At 40.1% G+C, this 23,734-nt stretch overlaps 1 protein-coding gene across 6 annotated transcripts in view; it reads left to right on the top strand.

The window, feature by feature from the left end:
- The first annotated feature begins 12,417 nt into the window (after window positions 1-12,417).
- The window catches only part of FBXO25 (F-box protein 25), a 34,361-nt gene continuing 23,044 nt past the window's right edge, over window positions 12,418-23,734 (top strand). For 4 of the 6 annotated variants that reach the window (XM_087774182.1, XM_087774180.1, XM_087774181.1 and 1 more), the window contains exons 1-2: window positions 12,418-12,574; window positions 16,889-17,032. In XM_087774182.1, the coding sequence (XP_087630308.1) occupies window positions 16,896-17,032 (137 nt within the window). In that variant the 5' untranslated portion in view covers window positions 12,418-12,574; window positions 16,889-16,895. Of the gene's footprint in view, window positions 12,575-16,888; window positions 17,033-23,734 lie in introns of those variants that run through there. The other 2 variants (XM_087774184.1, XM_087774183.1) reach the window with 1 other exon arrangement.

Here is a 23,734-nt window from a genome sequence, read left to right as displayed (position 1 = left end):
TGACCGTGCTATAAAGTAGCACAAAAATAGTACATGGCATGCATTTACGTTTTAGAACTGTCAGCAAATTTAATCAGGAAATTATCTCCTTAATATAAATGAATACAGGAAAATGATTAACTGTTTTTAATTTAGCAACAACAAATTGTAATCTCTTTCAGACAGGTAAATCAGAATGATGTGCTAGGTCTAATGATCAATAGGTAATTAACTGCTGCATCCTCCCAAAGTTGAAGAATTAATATAAAGGTAGAGGTTAACAGCAACAATTAATTATTAGTACAATCATAAATACGTTCTTTTAAGCATATTGATTTAAATGTGATGAAGATCCCATAGAACAGAATTCTACGGGGTGCAATCCTGCTGCCATTACCTAGGCAAAATTCCTTACAGTTTCAGTAGTTTTCACAAATGGTGGCATCACAGAACCCGACTTTTATAACAATCATAGAATATAAAGGTCCACCTTTAACCAAGTCAGCTGTATCTTTAAACAAATTGGCTACATCTTTACTGCACTTTATAGAGTGCTCCAAATTCCAGTTCATCCCAAAGACCTACTGCTAGGGATTAGGAGTGACTGCTAACCTCCCCCATTATATGAATTCTTCATCTTTGGGAAGGTGAAACACACATGCATTCTGGTGGTTTTCTCTCAAGGATCCTTAGGAGTTCTCCTTCAGGTTATCTTTTTGCAAGAGTAGCTGGAACATCCAGAGTCTGCAGAGTGCCAGATCCACACAGCAGGTGATGTGCTCTGTGGGATGTTTTAAGCACTGTACACACCCGAAGTTTCCTTTGGGGGATACTAGCGGCATACATCAGAGAGATCTCAGATGCCTGTTATGTTATGTCAGATGTAGAAGAAAGACAGTTTGCCCTAAAATTCATTTTCCAGATGTTTAATGTGACAGAGTGGATGCAGTCACTTGGTACCATTTTGTCCTCTCAAAGGGTCCAAAGGATGATCTAGATGCTAAACATCCTGTCTTCAAAAGAGCAGAGAATGACCACAGTCTGGAGAGACACTACTGGTCCAGGGCAGCCTTCTTCTCAGGTCAGAACCAGGAAGAACAAAAACCTCCACAGAACCCAGAAACCAGCTAAAGGAGATAGGCCACCAGCCCACAGCTGTTTGCTGTGTGTGTGCAAGTCCTTTGTTTTTTACTGAGGAGCAGTGTGGGACGTACACTGTCTGAAACCTAGAAAGTCAAGGTAGGAAGAAAGAACCAGAAGAAAGGGAAGAAAAAAAATGAGAATAAAGGAAATGTGGTTCCTGTTCTATTCTCAGAGTTTTAAAGACATCTATTTATCCTTTGGGTACAGATAAGCGATCATTGCTGCAATAAATGTTATGTTCATTTAACTAGGGTGCTTGCAGGAGAAAGATATGTGAGTGATTCTTGCCTCTAGATGGTGGGATAACTGTACACCTAGCTATGCAATGTCAGTCCAAATAGCATTCCCAATGCTATCAGCAAGACTATTCACGTTGTTTATTGGTATTCGCTAGCATAAATTTCCAACTTGAAAGGCACATTGCTCACATCCTGCAGTTTCTCTAGTCTAATATGGGTGTTAATGAGTCAGTTTTATCTTAATAGGTTTTAAAAATAATTTAATTCTTTGCATATTGCTTGTGTTCAAATAATGAATGAATGAAATCTATGTGTCTTCCAGCCTACATGCTTCTGAAAATGACTATGTTTCGTTTAATTATAATCCTCCTCTTTCTATCAAAATGTGCCAGGAAAAAGAATTTTGCTATGCACAAGGCCTTTAACTGCTTCCTAAAAATTCCTATCCATTTCCATAGATTTTATATTTAAGATATCTATAAATTCATAATCAAAGTTTCCAATAAACATGTGAAGAAATATACACTCAGAATTAATAGTTCTAAACCTTGCTGAGAACTGGATAAATGGACTGCCAAGGAGTCCTGCTCTGTGTAGTAGAATAGTCCCAAGAGCTATGCAGAAATCTATTTGTGACTGAATAAAATGCTGCTTTCGTTTCTTCCTTCTTACAAGGCAAAAAAAAAAAACAACAAAAAAAACACACACCAAAAAAATAAACTTGAAATTTGCACCAATCTTTCATGACTGTTTTTAGTACTAGACTGGCACTGCATTTAACTATAAAGTTTAGAACTGTAGTTGCATATACGCAGTTGCTTTCTTCTGTATAAACAAGCCTGATTCATTTCCTGTGAAATAAAGGTCAAAATCCTCCTTGACTCCCTTGGGGCTTGGATGGCACTTAAGGAAGGCTGTCATACAAAGTGATGTTCATATTATCATACAGTAAGCAAAGAACAAATAACCAAATGCAGGAAGTTCAACCCATAAAGCTTTACTGGACAAACTCACAATAACAATAAAAAGCTAGCATTTCAGATTCTTCAGTAGGAAATGTGAATTTAGGGATTGTAATTACATGGTGAGCAAGACCATGAATAAGGATGATAAAAGTATATTGTGCTCCTATTTCACAAAATATATTACTTTTTAAGACTTCCTGTTTAGTGCTTCCAAAGGGAACTCTTTACAATCACAGATCACATAGGATTACTAATCATGAGGACTACTAATAATGAGGTATAGAATTACTGATCATGTACTAATCTCTGACAGACTTTTGAGTAGTTAAATTAGCTGTGAATATAGAATATATAGAACATGTATTGTAGAGCAACCTCTGTAATAGTCAACCTTCAGGTTTTGGTTTCACTCATTAGAATCACTTATCTTTGCATCTTTCCAAGAAAGGATAAAATTATTCTGAATCCCATCACTCTGATACCTTACCAACTACAGGTTTTGTGAGCTTGCTTGCTGTTTCATCTCTGGGTCAGATTGATAATCCATTGGTGCCACTCTCCTTCAGCAGCACTGCAAATTACTCTATTAAAAAACCACAACATTATGTTATTTATAATCACAGTTTATTTCTCAAAAAAAGCCTAATAGGCAGGTTTACATGTGCACAAAGACTAGATAAAAACACTGATTTCCAGCTGCTGTGAGGAGGTGGTGCATTTTAAATATGACAGTGACTCCCTCTGGCCAAAGCCATGAACAGCCTGCACTCAAGAACCAACAAGGCTTTGAAGAGAAAGCCATCATAACTCAGAACCTCCTGAGAGAGGTGAGAGTGAAAATGCGAGGTTTCAAAGTCATTACAGGACACCTGAAAGGGATGAAAACATAAACTCTATCCATCTATCTGTCACTATTAATAGCAGCCATAACACACCTCAAAGAAAGTAGCCATTAAAAACCAGTCTGATACACAGATGTCTGTGATGACTCAATGCCCCAAAGCCGCTAAAACATCACTTCTTGTCAAAAAGTCACACAATTTTGTTCTTGTTTTAAATCTTAGAATGAGATAATAAACATAACCCATGGGACTAACTACGTTTGTAATAAAAAATGAGCATCAGGGCAAAGCCTGCATCCCACAGAAGCAGACACACACACCAGCAGAATTTATAATGCTCCAGTGCTCACCACGTGATTATCCCAAAACCCTAATTCTGCTACCTACCTCTACAGAAATAATTGGTTTTATTTCAGCATCTCCCCTTCCTCCTTGTGCCCCTGTATCGTTCTAGCCTCCTCCCCTCCTTCACATTGTCAAAATTGCGAGAACATAAGACATGGAAACTGAAAACGACCAAAACCTCAAGAAAACCTCAAGAGCCTTTCAGTTCAACATGCAAAAATATACCAGAGAAAAATTTCCAGTAAGAGTGGAAGATTTTCCAGTTCTGAAAAATAACATAGGTATAGTATCAAAGTAGTTGAAGCGAGCAATTGGTTAGCTTGTTTTAGAAATTACTCTGGAGTCTGCTATGTCAGTGGAAAGACACACTGACTTTAAGGGTCTTCAATCAGATTTTTTATTGTACAAGAACTTTTCTCTTTCCTTACTATGCATCTGCAGTTCACTTCAGAAAGCAAACCCGAAACAGGACATTTAGGAAGCCAGAACCACATTTCTTTGACACCAGTGAGCTAAAGTGCAATAACTGAGTGTATGTGTAAACCAAGGACACATTTATTTTTACCCTGATTACCGTAAATTAGGATTCTGCATCTCATGTAGATGAAACACTTAGATTAAAATGTGTTTGTTGGCTTGCATTAAAATTTTTGATAAATCAGGGAGCCTGATTCTGTTCTCACACTACCACAAGCAAGACAACATAAGCTGACGAACACAACTAATATTTAAAGGTGCTTCACCTGTATAAGCAAAACCTAAGTGAAGTTCAGATTTTTTTTTTCTTCAAAATGCTTTCTTTTTTATTTCCTGAATGCTCAGGTTTATCCAAATAATGTTATATCAGATACAGTTTCTGCTGTTGAGATAAAGACAGTTACTGATAGCACTAGTAATTTAGTGTGGTTTTATGCAATTCCATTAAACAGTGGTTATATCACAGGCATAGCTAGATGGGATAGAAGCATACTATGGACAGATGTTTTAATTATAAGTAGATATATAAAAGAAGGTCTGTAAGGAATTTCATTCTGTTTTTCAGACCACTTCTCCAAAGTAATTTTTAATTCTTAGCATATCTTTCCGCATTCTTAGAGATCCTGCCAGTGTCCTACCATCTACCAATTTACCATGCGTACACTCTATTCCGTATTCCAGCTCACTAAAGAGATCATGTTAGTTCCAGATTTTTCCACCAGAAGTTAAATTTACAAATTATAATTTCTTATTTCAATTTTTTCTTTTTTAAAAATAGACACTGTATTTGCCCTTTTGCAGTTCTGCCATACTTCTCCAATCCTCCATATGTTTTCTACATAACTGCTAGTATTTTTAAGATAGCTTACTGTCTAAGTAACACAATTTATCAGGTCCAGCCAAACTGATGAACATTTAATTTCTCTAAATACTCTCTAGCTATCTTACTCTTTTTCTCTGGAAACCCTTATTTTTCTCTATCTCTGTCTTCCTCTGGAAACCTACCCTTTGTAGCTAGCAGTTCTGTTAGCCATCTCCTTTAGCTGAGCATTTTAGTAAACGCCAATGCATATCACTTTGTAGAACAGCAGACTAACAGTTTAATACTTTTCTTAGCCTTCCCAGTATCTCTAGCAGTTTTCACTCAGGTCCCTGCAGTCAGATTCAACTACATCATATAGCTCCCTTCATATACTGATTAAGCTTCTCTTTATATTAATTAGATTTCTTTGTTCCGATTCTTCCTATGGGAAAAGCTGAGAGAAAGAGAGAAGAAAAGGAGAGAGAATCTCTCTCCTGTAACAGTTAGATATCTCCTCATTTACAGATTAATTTTATATCTATTTTAATTATTACAACATTGTCTTCCGTTTCAATCCATTTTCTCCTCGAGCTGTATGTCCCTAGCTTTTGCTGCAGCAATCACTTTCTCTTATGAACATACTTGAAATCACTGATCTAAAACAATTGGTTGGTTATAAGGATACATACAAATATGGTGAAAACAGCTGCTAACTTACCAATATGGGAAGCCTGCTTCTAAAAATCCTTTTTTTCTGATTAAAGGTTTCAAGTAGAAGCTTAGAAAATCTCTCGCCATCCTTCATTAGCTTAAAAGCAATGAACCTCACTTTTCTAATTTCTTACCGATTTCTATAGCTTGAACTGCCATGAAATTCCACCCCATACAGCAAACTCCTAAACTAGTTCATTCCTTTCTTAGTTCTCCCTCTCCTATATAGGCAAAGCTCATATTTTTTGAAAAATGAAAAATTCTTTTCCAAAACTTAGTTTTGACCTCACATTTCCCCCACTGCGAATGAGTTAGTTGCAGTATCCAACTTGTCATTGATCAAACAGTGTAATTTCTGTTGGTGTCCCAGTGCTTTCAATTAAAGATTAGTCTCAAGATATAGTACATACTGTTTTTCAGATTGTTTCTCTGGAGTTTAACTAAAATCATGTTTTTCACTGCAACACTGTAACTTGTTTTATTTCTCCCTTAATGTTCTTTCCCACCAAACTGTTAACCATTTTTGTCCCTAGAATAATTACTAGTTTTCAAAATTCTCTGCCCTACACTATATAGTGTTTCTTTCAACCAAAACAAATCTGTTTTTACATTCAACAGCAAATTATGATACAATAAAACATCTTTCATATTAAAATTCTACATCCAACATTGACTTGTGAATCTTTGCTGAAAATAATTACATCTTTGAATGTAATTGTTAATAACCTACTGTATATCTGTGAATTCATCTTTTCACAAAGCTCATCTAAGATGTTTCATTTCATAAAGGCTTTCCATTCCCCACAGTGTTTGGAGAGCAATTTCTCCGATTACATTACATCCCTGCAGACTGGGGAGCCAAGAGGGATCCCGGGGCCGGCAAGGCAGGCGCTGGCCAGGTTCAACCAAGAGTCTAGATCACCAGGCAGGTGGTGAGGCAGGTCCAAGGCCGAGCTGGGAAGTCAGTCTGCAGGCCTAGCCCGGGCCCAGCTCAGCAGGTTACACGGCCAGGCCAGGCTGGTTCCCCACAGCGCTGTCAGGAGCCTCTCTCCGCTGTCCCCAGAGGGAAGGGGGCTGCCCTGGGCTGCACCACCTCTGAGCTGGCCCCCAGCCCCAGCAGCCAAGCCTCTAGGAAGGGGGATGCTCTCTTATGCATCTATAGTTATCCTAACAGGCTTAACTATTATCTTCTCATAATTTGGGGAGAGTCATAAATGTAATGAAGGAAGGGCAGCAGCGTTACCTCTTGTTTTCATAGAATCATAGAATCGTCAAGGTTGGAAAAGACCCTTAAGATCATCGAGTCCAACCGTCAACCTATCACTGCAAGCCCATCTATACCATGTCTTCAAGCACCGTATCTATCCGTTCTTTAAATACCTCCAGGGATGGAGACTCAACCACTTCCCTGGGCAGCCTGTTCCAATGCTTGACGACCCTCTCGGTGAAGAAGTTTTTCCTAATGTCTAACCTAAACCTCCCCTGGCGCAGCTTGAGCCCGTTTCCTCTCGTTCTATCACTCGTTACTAGGGAGAAGAGACCGACCCCCACCTCGCTACAACCTCCTTTCAGGTAGTTGTAGAGAGCAATAAGGTCTCCCCTCAGCCTCCTCTTCTCCAGACTAAACAACCCCAGTTCCCTCAGCCACTCCTCCCAAGACTTGTGCTCCAGACCCTTCACCAACTTCGTTGCCCTCTTCTGGACACGCTCCAGCACCTCGATGTCCTTCTTGGAGTGAGGGGCCCAAAACTGAACACAGTACTCGAGGTGCGGCCTCACCAGTGCCGAGTACAGGGGCACTATCACCTCCCTGGTCCTGCTGGCCACACTATTCCTGCTACAAGCCAGGATGCCATTGGCCCTCTTGGCCACCTGGGCACACTGCTGGCTCATGTTCAGGTGGCTGTCAACCAACACCCCCAGGTCCTTTTCCACCAGGCAGCTCTCCAGCCACTCCTCCCCCAGCCTGTAGCGTTGCATGGGGTTGTTGTGACCCAAGTGCAGGACCCAGCACTGAGCCTTGTTGAATCTCATGCAGTTGGCCCTGACCCAACGATCCAGCCTGTCCAGGTCCCTCTGCAGGGCCTTCCTACCCTCCAGCAGATCGACACTTCCACCCAACTTGGTGTCGTCTGCAAACTTACTGAGGGTGCACTCGATCCCCTCATCCAGATCATCAATGAAGATATTGAACAGGACTGGCCCCAACACTGAGCCCTGGGGAACACCACTTGTGACTGGACGCCAACTGGATTTGGCTCCATTCACCACCACTCTCTGGGCTCAGCCGTCCAGCCAGTTTTTAACCCAGCACAGAGTGCACCCATCCAAGCCGTGTGCAGCCAGCTTCTCCAGGAGAATGCTGTGGGAGATAGTGTCAAAGGCCTTGCTAAAGTCCAAGTAGACAACATCCACAGTTTTGGCAGTACTGATGAGAAAGGTTTAGAAAAAAACACTTCTGAAGACCTGTGTATGGCACTGGAAATCACACATTAAGTAATATTTAGGACAACGAGGCTTTTGTCTAAGCTTTGCTGTTTTTTAGAGGTTGGAAGCTTTTCTGAAAAATGAAACTGTAATCAACTGACTCCTTGGAAAAATGACAGCTGCTTGGATTATGTGTTCTTTTCCAGTTTTGTTTTACCTATTAAATACTATGACTTCTGTCTTCATTATTGTCATGAGCTCCCTTCTGCTGCCTAATGATTTTATTGCTGCTGCATCACTTTCCTGTTTCTTTTTGATAGCATTAAATGTTGCTAAGTAACTGAATCAGGCTGTGGTATTATTTGGCATAACTATTCTATCCTTTAAAATATGTATAGAGATTATTCAGCAAAATGAAAATTACTCTCCCAAGGGAAAGAATGCCATTTGCATCTACCACAACCCTCATTTTCAGATGATTTCTAAGAAAAATTGAAAGGGAATCCTAAAAAGTGATGCGTATTTGCAAACCAGGTAGTTCAGCAAATACAAATATTGAGGAAAAATTGCTTCACCTTCTCCATGAGGTTATCCTAAGCCACCCTAAATAACACTATTTATTTTGCTTTTAATCATGTGTCTCAGCTCTTACAAGCAAAATAAAAACAAAATAGCTTGGCTCTCCATCAGGGTAAGCTCATTTAGAGAATTCACTGTTGCTGTGGCTTACTAAATAGAAATCATAATTCAAGTAATTTTATAGGAAAGAAATGGGAAAGATGAAATTTGCTATTTTATTTAGCTCTCCTAATTTCATGTTAACGTGGCAATGATCATCTGTACTACTCACATGGGCCTACTATCAACAACAAGGGTAACCATCCCAACTGCAAACAGGAGGCGATCTGGGTTTAATGCAATCTTCACTTTACATCCCTCTGAAATAATCAAAACCGGTAACAGTCACACTGCAGACCACTTTCTTCAATTTCCACTGCAAAGCTTTAAACTGTTTCGGTATTAAATAAAAGATATTAGAAAAGGTCCAGATGAGGACTGTGACACCAGAATAGAAAAATTCACATAGAACTTTGTGAAGAATGTCTGAAGCAGAATACTGTCAAACATTGTTAAAATTCTCAAGAATTGTGTTAGTTACTCAATGTTGATTAGAATTGCCTTAAATTTTCCACATTCCATTATGCTATTTTTATGTTTCAAATTCCCCCAAAATGAACAACATATTTTCTTTTGTACATTTTTAACATAGACATGCACTACACATAAAAAGTATTTTAAAATAAATTTCTCGGTCTTAGAACCTGAATCCCCCAAGATGAGTTTTTTATAGGTAAGAGATTGAACTCTCAAGACAACAACTATTCTTTCCATGGGAAATATCTCTAAATTCACTTGTCTGAAAATTTATCAGCTTTAGTTAAAAAAAAAAAAAGGCAGATGGACAGAAATCGTAAATACTAAATAGCAAAAAGACTTCTGTTAGGGAGTACAGAGAGCTGAAATTACACTTGCAATAGAGTGGATGGCTCAACACTAACTACGCGCAATAATCACTTTACATTTGGTTGTTGAATTAGCACAAGATTTTTATACATTTGGAATGAAACCACAAATACACAAAGTCTTATACCAAGTGGCTCTGTAGTAAAAAAAAAAAAATCACATTGTTGCAGCTCCCTCTAATGTATAATTAATATAAATACGCTGAAGCCAGCAGGTGAAATACTATAATAGCTGGATATGAGTAGCAGTGAATATTCAGGAGAGAGAGTTGTCATGGAAAACCCAATTACTTATGTACTTCAGCTATTAATGACTTCATTAAATTTCCAGCATGAGTCAAAAAGTGTGACTGCCCAAGCTGGGACTGCCCTTCTAGAACCCATACTGTAAAGGAGAAAAAAGGTACAAGAGACACATCACTTCCTCCACTTCCTCCTTCCATATTGCATCCTTCCTAAGGGGTGAGGTATTCACTCAGGGTACGGTCCACCAGATAGGCTTCATAATTAAGGGAGCGTGGTGGGTTGACATTGGCTGGCTGCCAGATGCCCACCCAGCTGCTCTCTCATTCCCCCTCCTCAGCAGGACAGGGGGAGAAAATCAGATGAAAAACCTCCTGGGTCCAGATAAGGACAGGGAGATCACTCACCAGTTGCCATCACAGGTAAAACAAACTCAACTTGGGGAAGATCAATTTAATTTATTGTGAATTAAAAATAATGGATTATTAAAATAGGATAGTGAGAAACAAAAACAAAACTAAAAACACCTTCTGCCCAACCCCCTCTTCTTCCCAGACTTAACGCTACTCTCTTGTTCCTGACTCTTCTGCTGCCTCCTCCCCTCCACGAGTGCCATGGGGGGATGGGGAACAGGGGTTGGGGTCAGTTCATAACGCTTTGTCTCTGCCACTCGTTCCTCCTCACCCTGTTCCCCTGCTCCAGTGTGGAGTCCCTCTCACAGGATATGGTCCTTCACAAACTGCTCCAATGTGGGTCCTTCCCACAAGGCTGCACTTTTTCAAGAAGTAAGCTCCAGCTCACTCTCTTTTGCTGTTTTAGTGCTGCCTAGTCCGCAGGGAAACACAAGAGTACTACGTCACGTTTTCTGAACTGCATCGCATTTGGATTAGATGTTTAGGTCATGATGCTCTACTAGTCAAATCCCATCTGCCCTAAAAGATCAGCCCCACCTGAGCTGTGAGGCAATGGTGTACTCGTTCTATGTCCACACACCATAGGATACCTCAAGAGGCGGAGAGAAAATATAGAAGGAACCTAGAGACAAAAGGATTTTTGTCACATTATGAAGGAATTTTCTAGATCTAGGTCCAGAAGAGCAAAAGAGACCCTTTCATGGGCTGGGCAAGGAGTGTTACAAGTTCCTGGCAGAATGGCGTGGTTGAGACATACATTTATGACAGAATCATTCAGGCCAGTGATTGTGAGGATAACTGCAGGTAGATTCAACTGACTTGCTAGCTGTGTTTGGTTGAAGGCTGCCCACAGCAGCCAGCGATGTCAGCAAGAATCCAGATGAGTTGCGGAAATGAGAGGTGGGCTAGCAATGCTAAAACCATTACCACAGAGTGCGCTGCCCCACAAAAAGTTCCAGACCAGCATAAACCATCAATATTGACTCACATCCTTTTCTAATGTGAGGCTGGGAAACTCTTTTCAAACACCGTCTTCTCCAATGTGCCAATCAGGCTGGCAGACAAGGTGGCCTGTATTTGCGTCAGGACTATAGGGTCTTGAAAAAGACTAGGGAATAGTCTTTTTTTCTCTCTTCATGAAAAGAGATGAATCCTACCTCTAAGACAGTACTTTAATTACTAAAAGTGACATATTGAGAACATATTCAATCAATCCCAGGTCGAAAAGAAGTACTCATGTAACTTTTTTAAGCCCAAAGACAGAGAAGAAGCCCTTCTAAGACATCTGACCCTATGCTGCATTCTGTGCTCTTATAGCACTGAGGTTATTTTTTAAGATCGTAACCTCCAGTTTCATTTGGGAAAGAGCTGCAAAAGGGTTAGGGAATGCTTCCAGGTAGGGACAAGTTGCAGCAATTGCAGTACTGTCAGTCCCAAGCATTCAAATAATTGAAGGTCAACCCCTTGTTCTACAGCACAAAATATTTAAGACCGATTTAAATGGTTTAAAACACAGTTTTAATTTTATTTTTAGTTCTGTGCCTTTCTCTTTTTAGATCTTTCTCCACATTCATACAGGGGAAAATTATTGATTTTTAAGTGAAAGCTGAAATGTTCATACAATCATGTATCGATGACTTAAGCTCTAAGGAACAAGGAGCTCCATGAGCTTGGTTTCCTACAGACTTGTTTCCCATTTCCCCCAAATTCTTCTGTTACAAAAATAAGCCTCACATACCACCTCTAGCCCACCAAAAGGAAGCGTGCCCTGCCGAGGGAGGCGGTGCGGGAGGAGAGCCGCTGGCCAAGGCACTGACGGACCCACCCTCAGCAGCCGCTCCGCGATGCCTGCACTCCTCCTGCTCGCCCCAAGGCAGCCCTGAACTGGTGCCTTCGTCCAGCTGCCGGTTTTCACGGAACCTAGGGGAACCTGAGCGTCTCCGAGACAGCCACTTCTGCGTCCAATCCAGCTGACGCCACCCAACGGGTTTAAACGCTGAGGCGAAGGACGGGCAGGCAGCACCATCTGCTCTTCCCTGAGGGCCCTACCGAGGCGAAAGCACTCCCCGGCCGGCCACACGACGACACTGGCAGACCGCGCACGGGTTTCTGCCCTTACGTTAAGAAAATCCAGTCAGCGGCAGCGGGAGCGGCAGCGGGAACGCAGGACCCCGCCCCGCTTCGCCGCCGCGCGGGCGGCCGTTGCTCAGCCCCGCCCCCAGCCGACCAAAACATTGACACGTGCGCCTCGCTCCCTCCTCACGTGACGCGCCCGCCGGTGACGCCACCGCCCCCTTCCGCCAATGGAGAAGGGCGCTGCCGGGTAGCAACAAGCGCCGCGGCCGGCGGCCAATCAGCGGGGCGGGGGGCGTGGGCAGCGCAGCCCCATGTTACTTCCGTCAATAGCCCCGCGGCCCGGGCCGAGCGCGCTGTGGGGAGCGGCGCCGCCGCTGTTCTGTCCTGAGGTGAGGCGGGGCCTGGCGGTGGGGGGCCGGGGGTTGGGACTGCGTGTGTGGGGCCCGGGGGTTGGGACTGCGTGTGGGCAAGCAGGGCTTGAGGCGTTTGGACTGGGTCTTAGGGGCGTGTGGGGCTGGCGTAAGGTGTTAGGGTCAGGATGGGCAGGTGGGGCTGGGGAAGGGCCTGGGGTTAGGAGTGAGGGGCAGCACGGGGGTGTCTGCAGCCTGCCTGGAGGAGTGGGGTGCTGGGATATCAATAGGCTGCATGGGTATGGGAGAGCTGGGAGATGCAAGGGCTGGGACAGCAGCGGGCTGGAGGGACGAAGCCTAGGGTAGGCAGTTCAGTTGGAGAGGAGGAGCATTTGTGCCTGTAGGGAACTGAGAACTGCATGGCCCGGATGCCCTAAAATTGTTGTATGGGGAAATAACAATTGGAATAGGAGTGGGCAAGAGAAAAGCTGATGAATCATAGTCTTGCAGAAGTTTGAGACTTGATTTGAGGCATTCATTTGAGGTGAAGAAACATGGGGTGGGATGAGGTCTGTAAGCAGACTCAGACCTCTGAGTCACAGAGGTTGACTGGGCTGCCTCCTAGAAGAAGGTAGTCTAGAAGTCATCTGCCTGTAGTGAGAGTGTCAAGGAGCAGCATCTATTGAAAGTTGATCTGCTGAAGAGATTTTGATAGCATGCTAAAGGAAGAGAAGGGTGTGCTGTTGGATCGTTAGGAAACAGGAGAACCATGCCTGTTCCCATCACGTTGGCAACAGTCTTGCTACTGAATAACAAGAATGGTTTGGGTCATAATGACATGTTCTTAAGTATAGGAATGTGTAGACAGAAGAGATCTCCAGTGTAGTGGCAGAGTAATAGGATGACTTGCTGCAATTCTGAATGGCTTTGCAGTGATTTTTGCTCATGTGGTGAGTTATCTACCTCATGGAAAGCGGAACTCTCTTACAAGTGCAAGGATGGCTGGAGCAGTTACTGGAATCTCAAGCTGTACTAAACTGGCATAGACAGCCCTCCTCTTCTGTGCTTCTTTCTGGTGGTTCTTGTTTCCTCAGTCCTTTTTCCCCCTCTCCTGAGGAAAAGGCATATGATGCCAAGTGAAGAACTCTTGTTCTTATTTGTTTTTAGGAAAAAGTTAAATGAGATTAATATCTTGTCTTAAACCCTTGTTGTTAGCTAATGGCCATATTCCTTTCCCAGTCCTCTTCTGCTTTAAAGGATGTTGTCCCACTGCCCAAAATCCAAGTCTAGGGAGCTCATCTTTTGTTGTGGTGAAAGTTTTAACAAATAAACAGCTACTTGCTATTACTGAAGGTATACTACATAATGTATGCTGGAACTCTTGAAAGCAAGCTCTGGCCTGAAAGCCACAGGGGTGCTTTAGTGCAATGCTGTACTGGGAAGCAAAATCTGAGTGGAGGCAGAGCAAAAGCATGAATTTTCTTACTTGTCCAGGCAGTCATATTCTACCATCACTTCTCTTATTAAAGAGGTGCATAGGACAGATGTTTATGATACACTGCAGCTTCTTAGAATTTGGTCACTTACTCCTGAACAGCAATCAAATCTACCCTTTAATCCTACAGGAACTGAGAAGTAATGGGATTTTTTTTTTTTTTCCTAGTTGCATTTGTGCTATTATAAAGATTACTTTTATATTTCTGACTCCACGAGCTACAACTTTTGAGCATGAGTACAGGTCACTTTGTGGAGTTGCTACTGATGGATGCACTCTTAGCTGGTGCAATAATGAAACTATGTCTTGGATTAAGAATATCTGTTTCTTTGGAAAAAAATTAGGTCAACATGTACAAACCTCACAGAATTACTGACTTTTTGTAATCTTCCTCAAATGTTTAAGTAATTTCAAAGAAGTTAAAGTAATCTATGATTTTTCTAATACCTTTTTATTTTTTTCATTTAGAAAGATAATGTGCTGAATATATCATACATATACAGAAATCATTCATGTCTGTATCAGCTTTTTGTCTTAAGTGTGGTTTTCCAGGATTTCTGGAGCAGACATCAGTAGCCTTCAATGTGTGTGTGTGTGCACTTCCTGATACCATTGTTACTTTGAAAATGCTTAATGTAATTTTTTTGAGGAGAGATGACAGAACATTTATTCTATGTTGAAACCTTGCAATGAAAGACCATCACTTTTCAGGTTGTAAAGACCTGGAAGGTAGTCTGGTTTAGAGCACGTAACTATTGAAGTATGTCATTTTAAATGCTGTGACAGCTCCCTAGGAGGAAGTTATACATAGCACTTACACTGGTGGCCTGATACCTTGAAACCACAGGGTTTTTTTCCTGAAGTTTAAGGCTTCGTAAAGCATGCTAAGCATCCCATTGTGTAATTGTGATTAGCTTTGGACTTCAGCTATTTCCATCCACTTGAACACAATACGCCATGTTTTCTTGTATTGTTTTCAGGAAATTTTTTTTATTTATCCTCATTTTTTGTGTAACTTATCCTGTTAACTTCTAACAATACATGTTCCCACCTTGCTGCAAGTATGTGGTCTCGGTTTTTTCACTTCCTTTTCCCAACAATTCTTTATCAATGGAAGTATTCTTGAAATATTTTAAATCTTTTTTCAAGTTATCTCATTCAGCCTATGATGATCTCTGTGGTTCTGAATTCTCTCTGGATTTTAATTTTTGAGTAAGGACATGCACCTACAATAGTGTGTTATATCAGAGCTGCTGACCAGGAATAGATTGAGAGTTCTGTATCTCTAGATATGGTTCAAAAAATTTTTGTTTTATGTTTGTCTAAGATGATGATTTTGACTTGCTGTCTGCTGTTTTCTGAGTCTCTTTCAGTGATTTAACAAATTTTCAGGTAAATTCCGCATATCTTGGCAGGAGTTAAAATACTTTAACCTATGTTATTCTGAAATGCACTCATGAGTAGCAACTATTTAAGCAGTTGTATGATAAAGACAAAAGTCCTTAATTTCAGTCAAAATGAGAAGAATTCTAAACAATGTGGAAAAAGTATGTTATGATTCATATTACTCCTAGGAAGCAGTAAAAAGACTGGAAAAGCAGATAATGAATAGAGTTTGTGGTGGCTGGAGGAAAGGATGTGGTAAATTTTGGAAAAGATTCCTGTTAGATGCAGGGGAAGACTGAGTTATGAGTAGGGAGGGGACATTAGTCAATGCTGAGGGCTAGACAATGCACTTCATTTTGTGTGGTGTGTGGTTTTTTTAATTAAAAAAAAATTGGCTCACTCAAATTGTATTTCTTCAGGCTTTTTATGCATCTGTGCCTTCTCCTGTTCTAACTGGTATATTGGGCAGATGCTGGTCAAGAGTGCAAAGGGATAACTAAGTTCATAGTGATGTTTGACTGATGTGGCCTAATATTTTTTTCAACTTGAAAAAATATTAGAAAATGCATACCTGTTAGGAACAAAGCTGTTGGTGTTATATATTAACATATGTTTAAAATACGATAATGCTATTTTCCCTGTATAGCTTGCATGTGAAATCTCTAGTTAAAATAAGGAGCAACATGTATGCATGATGAATGGGAAGAGGGCAAAAGCTAGCAAGGTCAGAGTCTTCAAAGCATAGAAAATGGCTTTTTTTTTTTTTCAAATTCTTTCTTAATGTGTCAGAAGTGAATCCCCTTTTTGAAAAAGAGTAGCAGAAGACTGTTTGAACGATATACCTGTGATGACTTGCATCTGTTTGTAGGAATTTTAGGAGGCATTTCACTGTTGACTTTATGTTGCAGTCTCCATTTGTCCTGGTATCCAGTTAATAGCCTAGCACAGGGGGTGACCCTCAACAACAACTGAAAAAATATTTTGGAAAATGAAAATTCCTTTACTGAAACATCACTATACGGGGTAGCACAAGCTCAGTATTTATAAGCCTTTGAAAAAAATAAAAGGAGTAGCATTGATTTTGTGGCCTGTCAAACACTTTAACAACCATTTATTAGTCAGGTCTCAAAATCAGTAATCTCTTTGATGGTGGAGCAGATTCCACAGGACACAATTTTGCTCATTTTGCTATCACCCCTTTCCTGGACTACCATGATTCTTTTCCTTGTTCTCTAAAGAACTAAGAAACCTGCCTTGATCTAATATATGCTGAAAGACAAGGAAAATGAGGTCACAGAATCAAAACCCACTGAATCTGTTTCTTAAAAGGATGCTCTACAGAGAACTTTCTTTCCTCAAGGTAATCATTGTATTTTTTTAAGGTTAAAGATAAAACTGAAATAAAGACAGGAAGTTTTGCAACTTTTCTTAATAATTAAATAATACACAAACAATCTTGTTGCTGCTTATAGAGAAACCATGCCATTTTTGGGCCAAGACTGGAGATCCCCTGGATGGAGATGGGTTAAAACAGAAGATGGATGGAAACGATGTGAACCTTTCAGTCCTGCACTTGAGGATGGGAATAATCAGCTGAATGATATCAGCCACACTGTGTAAGTTTAAAAAGAAAAAAGTGATTTTGCAGAAGTTAATGGCAGCTGGGAAGGTAAAGATTGACTTAATTTCCATTCAGACTGCAAGTGTTTGGTAGATGATACCATGTGCATATGCTAGAGGTATACAAATGCAACCATGTGTTCTGTTTAGTTAGGCGGACAGGAGACCCCTATGGAGATCATCTGTCTTTTGTCACTGCTTCCTGTGTTGCTTATGTTAGGCAGACAGATCCCATCTTATGTTGTATGTCTTTAAAAATAAAAAACTCCAAACTTAAAAACCCCAAACAAACAAAAAAACCTGTTAAGTACTATTTAAAGATAAAAGTGATACTTCTAAATTGCAAATTCAACAGGCATATTGAAATGTTACCTGGAAGTGAATGAAGGCTTTCTGCTGTTTGGGTGTTGGATTAGGACTGTTTATGGTAGTCACATAATACCTTTGCTCCAAATACAGGATTAATGGTAGTTTTGTGGTAATTCTCTAACACAATATATGACTGTATGTGCTCCTGTAGAACAGGTGGGAAAGATATTAGGTAAATAGAGCAATACTTGTGGCAGATGCCCACAGACTGGTGTGATATAAATAGCTTGGTCCAAACAAATTTCTACTTGGCTTCTCCACCAAAAGTAATTCTCAGGAATAGGATTCTTGGTCATAAATTCCAGCATAACGTGTTCATAATGAGAAAAGGGAACATTCAGTGTTTTGCTGTTAGTCCAGTAAATGATACAGTAACTGATCTGATTTAGAGGGAATTTACTGGCAAGCTAGGACTTGCTGTACTCGTACACCTGTGTTTTCTAAATTTGTGAAATAAACCTCAAGAGAGTTATCAAGCAGTGAAGAATTATTATTAAGCTTATCTTGACCTACTCTTTCCTTCATGTCTTTTTTTCTTTTTGTGTTCATCTCCCACTGATGTTACTTGGGCTTCTTTTTCCACATAGTCTGGCCACTGTGGATGCTGAACACTCTTCCAGACAAGTAGTCTTTTGTAAGCCTCCAACATAAAAGTTGTCTTAAATACCTTTGCAAAAATCTTTTCTTCCCTCTTTCATATATCTTTAATAATATAGTTGGCAAATGAAGGGAAACCTAATTTAATTTTGACAGCTATTTGCACAGTTACTAAATAATTCTATTTTGTAGGTTGCTGTAATGAATATTGTTTTGCAAGTATGACATAAATGATCATTGATTGTGTGAATATCATTAAGACTTCTGCTCTTCTGATCGTAATTATACGTTGAGATATATTTATCTTTTCTCCAGAGAGCAAGGTGAGGTATTTTTATTGCTTCTTCAAGCAAAAATGCTAGATTTTTTTTTTCTTGTGTCTTGAGAGAATTTCATATTGAACTCCTATGGAGTTGTCTTGCTAGCAACAGATTTAAATCAACTGTTTTTGGAAAGATATGAGAGTATTAAAGTTCAAGACTAAAATAGGTATATTAATTTGAAGGGACTGGCCATGAAATGCTCTGGGGGGAAAAAAGTTTTCGTTAAATCTGAGGTCTTTCATGATTTGGGTTTCTTAGGCTAGCTTGCTAATTTGTTAGAATCCCAAAATCAGGGACCAACCTGATCTGCAGCAGATGCCCTCATCTGTAGTGATTTCCCGGTTCCCCATCTTCATCTTGCATATCTCCTACTTAGCGAACCCAAGCCACACCATATTCTGTAGCCCTGTTTTATTTTTTTTAATTCTGCTTCTGTCTATTCAGTTAAAAATTTATATTGTCCAAACTTAGACTACAGAATTCAAGTTGGTACTTCTTGGCAAAGTAGCACTATTTAGGAGTAATTTCACTACAATTTGAAGTTTGGATCTATGAGTTAACCTTTGCTGCTAAACAACAATTAATGTCTGTTTGCACAATATTATAGAACAATTTAGGTTGGAAAGTACCTCTGGGGGTCATCTGGTCCAAACACATACTCAAAGCAGAGCCACCTGTATAGGTTGTATAGGGACTTGCCCAGTTGAGCTTTGTGCATTTCCAAGAATGGAGATTTGTTTTCTGGGCTTCTGTTCCAAGTTCCATTACCCTCACTGTGATATTTTTGGTCCCCTTCCCCCCACCCCAATCTCATTAGAATTTCTCTTATTACAGATTGTGTCCATTACCACTTGACTTGCTACTGCCCATCTCCTCTAACCTTACAGTCTAGCTCTATCTTCTTTATACCTTCATATTAGATATTGACAGTAATCAGATTTCCCTCCACCACCACCTCTTCACACTGAACAAGCTCAGTTCTCTTACCCTCATGCATAGTGTGCTCCAGTACCTAATCACCTCAGTAACTCCCCACTGGACTTATTCCAGTACGCCAATGTTTTTATTGTACTGGGGAGCCCCAAACTAAACACAGTACTCCAGATGCAGTTTCTCATGCCAAATAAAGGGGGAGGATTACTTCTTTCGGTCTGCAGGGTATACTTTTGTTAACTCAGACCAGGGTGCAATTGGCTTTTTGCAACACAAGGGCACACTGCTGACCTGTGTTCAGCTTGTTATCCACAAGGCCCCTGGCTCCTTTCCTGCAAAACTGCTTCCTCTCCAGTCTGTACCCAGCACATACCCAGGCATGGGGTTCTTCTATCCCATGTGCAGGGCTTCGTATTGAAGTGCAGGAGTGTATTGTGTCTTGCTGGCCGGTTCTCTGTACCATCTTAAGCTATTTAGAAAAAAATTATGTGTATATTGAACAGACAGCTCGGCTTAGGGTGTCTGTTAACATGATACAGCACTGAGTGAGGATGAGGCTTGATAAAATGTTTCCTTCCTTGTGGAAGAAGCATATACGAAACAAAACTTAAGTACTTATTTGTCTCTTTTTAACCTGCCCTATGAATAGGGATGATGGTGTATGCCAGTCTGGCTGTCCTAACAGGGTTTTATTTATTTTCACTCATTAAATGAAATAATATTTTTCACCAAAATATTCTGTAGAAGTCTGTGCTGAAGGGAGTACTTGAGTATTGTATTCCAGGGAGCAGTTACGGAAGTTTTCCTTTAAAAAGATATAAATTCAAGCTATGTAGTTGGCTGAAACCTGGCTTACTATTGCTTGTATTCTCTTCTGTGAGAAAAAGTATGGATAGAGTTACTTGCCAAACTTTGTTTTTTATCAATCACAAATACTTTCTCTTCAGAAATTAAAAAGATCTGCTCACAAACAGATGCAGAAATAAACCTTTAAGACATGTAAATAACTTACATAAATTGAAGAATATGTTTTTATTAAAATAGAACTTTTTACCTTATTCAATTAGTCATCTAGTGCCTTGGTGAATCCAGTTGATGAATTAAAAAAAAAAAGTGGACCTAATGATAATCGTCCCTGAACAAACATAATCACTTGTGCAGGAACAATTTAAATTATATGAAATAGTGTTTGAATAGTTGTGCTTTAAATTAGTTCCATTTATGGAAACTGAGATGGAAAAAATGAGACCCTCAGTTCTGTAGCTCTTACTTATTTGGATAATTAATATTATATAAATGAAGAGTGCCTTGTATTCAAGGTATACAGTAGCTGGAAATGTGGTTGAGGCATTGTGCATTCAGGCTCTGTGGGCTGAATGCTGGCCACGACTACCTGCAATTTGTACCTGTATATTCTAGCACAGATGTATATTCCCAGTGCCGTGGCACTGTGTCATTGAAGCTCGGTGGGGGAGAGAACAGAGCTGTATGTAAATACCTCTCAGTAGCTTGCAACTTAGGAGTAAAGCTGGCTTATGTTGTCTCTTTGAGGTAAGAGAGAGAGAGTCAGAGGAATCTAGTAAGATTTTCATGATGGTGATATTCCTTTTTTTGTGTGTTAGGCTCATATGAACTACTTGGGCTGGCAGGGTAGTCATTTGAGTCTGCGGCGTCTCCTGTCTAATTCCGTGAGATACGGTGTTCACAAAAGTGTTTTTGGCACTGGATAGAAGTGCTTGGATTTGAATCTAGTCTTAGATAATTTTGGCATTTGACAAATAATATTGTAACGTTATTTGGTGCAGGCACTTACCTCAGGATTTTCCATGCATGATCAAGATGTAAATGCCTTTGAGACCCTTCTAAAACACTTAGTGTGTCTCTGTAGGTAATTGCATGACTTGAGGGCATTCCTTCCTCCATGAAAAAAGAAGCAGGGGGATGAGGAAGAGTAGTTGGAGTTGGAATAGCCCTGTCAAGTTTTCCAGCATTTTAAGTGTCGTATTCCAGAGGTTATTTAAATACTGTTATGAAATTACTTTTTTGAAAAAGCTGAAATTCTTGATGCTTTATGTAGGGCATTGTAGTTCTAAGGACACCAGGTACTTTGTTTTTAGAAGCTTTAGAATAATTTTTTATGAAGTGCATCATCAAGCCAAGAAAATAAGAATAGCTGTAAACTGGCAGTATTATGTATGTATTTAAAGCCTTCCAGGTGCACTCAGATGTCATGTGCAGTATTATGGTAAAAACATTAAATTAAGGCTTCTGTTACACCATATGGCAGGTACAGCACTTGATTTGGTTTCTTGTATCTTAGCTTGGTGTTTGGGGAGAGGGTAGGGGTTGCTTTTGGAAATGGTGGAGCAGCTTTGTTACTCATCAACCAGCTTTCCAGATTTCTGGAAGGAAGGCTAACAGTCGCTGGGGAAGTGCCTGTATTTCTCCCCCATTCTTCTGATGTCTGTGGGACCCTTGCTTTCATTCTCGGTAAGAGACTTAAAGTTTGTCAAGAAAAATGGTGATTGTTACAGATAAGTAGGGAAAGGCTCTCCACATGAAGTGGGACAGAACATGAGGAAATAACGCCTCATATGAGAAGATCCTCAGAGATAATGGTTAAATTAGTCTTTTCTCTAAAATGACATGAAGAATTCCAGGAATGTCACAGGCAAATTTGAATGTCTGACAAAGGTGTTTGAAATAGCCCTCTTCATCTTCACAATTCCTTGTATTAATTGACTGTCCTTACGCTGCCTTGTTTGTTTATCTGATGCTTGAGGAAGTGTATATTATTAGGGGGGCAGGGGTGGGCTTTAGATCACTTCAGGTAGTTACTGGCCTAAATTGCCTTCTAGGATACTTCCTCTCCAGGAACAAAAGAAGGAACCATGCCAGATTAACCTTCCTCTTCCAAAGCTGACCTTCAGGAATGCTGCCTCCCCTCCTCTCCCCGCTGCACTGGGTCAATGGGAATGACGTGTTTCTGTTCTGCCTGAATTATATTGCAGCGGTATCAGGCCGTATCTCTCTAGTCTTGTTATCTGTTGCTAGGATGATAAAGCTAGGTCTGCAAGCTTTGGGCTCTATTTCTGATTCTGTAGCAACTTTTCTGATTCTGCAGTGACTTCTCATGTGTTGTGGCCATGCAGTCAATATGCTACAACATAATTAAATTAATGATTTTAGTGAGCTTAAAAAGACATTTCCTTTATGATAGCTTTGGAAAAAACAAAACTGATGGATTGGAATGTTATGTAATCAAAGTAACTTGTCAGTGTTGATGTTCTGCTTTTGTCAGTTGCTGGTTCCTTTTCTCCAAACTCTTTTGCTGTTTGACCAGTTATGATATCTGACAATGTTGCATAGAGTATTGAAGTTGTTGAGTCTTTATCTTCTGCTTTAAAAATGGTAAGACATGAACTAGGGTCCTCACCTGGGATTGAGCTCTATCTGAATGCAGAGGTATGTTAGCTTTTTTAAGGATTTAAGTCTAAGATGAAAGCAACTTTCTATTTCTGAGTCTTCTCAACTTGTGTATCTTTAAGCTGAGCTAGCATTTACTGATTAGAGCAATTAAAAAACCCAAAGCTTTTCTGCAGTGTGTTTAGTCATCCTCCTTAACAGATGGTTCAAGCCTGAAAATTTTAACTTTATAAACTAGTAGCAATAAACTAATAAAATTTATTTTTTGCAACTTAATGCCCAAGTACAGGTTACTTTTGAATAAACTGGTGTCCTTCAGTTTTACAATGGTGAGCTGTTGCTGGTGCAATTTGAAGTTCAAACTGACGTTGATAGATTTATCTGGCAAATTTGGATTAAAAAATAGTAATGAATGGGAAGGGTTTTGTATACAACTTTCTTGTCAAAGAATAAAAATGGGGAAGTAAAATAGCCCTACAGTTAAGCTTCACTACCACGTATTCTTAGTTATTCTGCTTATCTGTGCAAGACTGTGGCCTTCATGTGAGTATCTTCCTTCTCTGTGCTAGAAAAACGAACACCCATTCTTATCTGTACTGCTGTTTCTTATCTGCAAAAATGGAAAGCAAAACTTTATGAAACTGTGTAGACTTTATGTAGCACAGGCAGTTTTTAAATGTGTATGAATTTTAGAAAGGTTAGTTTATCCAACAAAACTTTTTTAATAGTTTCTTTATATATATATTTCTATATATACACACTATGTATATAATTATTCAGTATAGTTCTCAGTGTTAGGTTACATAGTTAACTGTCAGAAGTGACATAGGTATAGTTGATTCTCTCTGGGAGAGAGAAAGGTAGACCACGTGGTTCTTGGTGCCGTACAAATCATTGGTAAAACATTATTGTGACACCTAAATTATGTACAGTGTTGTGATGCAGGCATTTATTAAAAGAAAGACTTTCTCTGCTCCAAAGTTGACAGTAGTAAGAGATGTCCGTCTTTGCTGTCTCTCTGCCTGTACGAGGATGTGCAGTAATTCTACA

The sequence above is a fragment of the Nipponia nippon genome, unplaced genomic scaffold, assembly GCF_047370975.1.
Source record: "Nipponia nippon isolate SJK-2023a ecotype South Korea unplaced genomic scaffold, ASM4737097v1 scaffold_4, whole genome shotgun sequence".
In the NCBI taxonomy this organism is placed as follows: domain Eukaryota; kingdom Metazoa; phylum Chordata; class Aves; order Pelecaniformes; family Threskiornithidae; genus Nipponia; species Nipponia nippon.
This window is presented reverse-complemented; position numbering and strand designations above follow the sequence as displayed.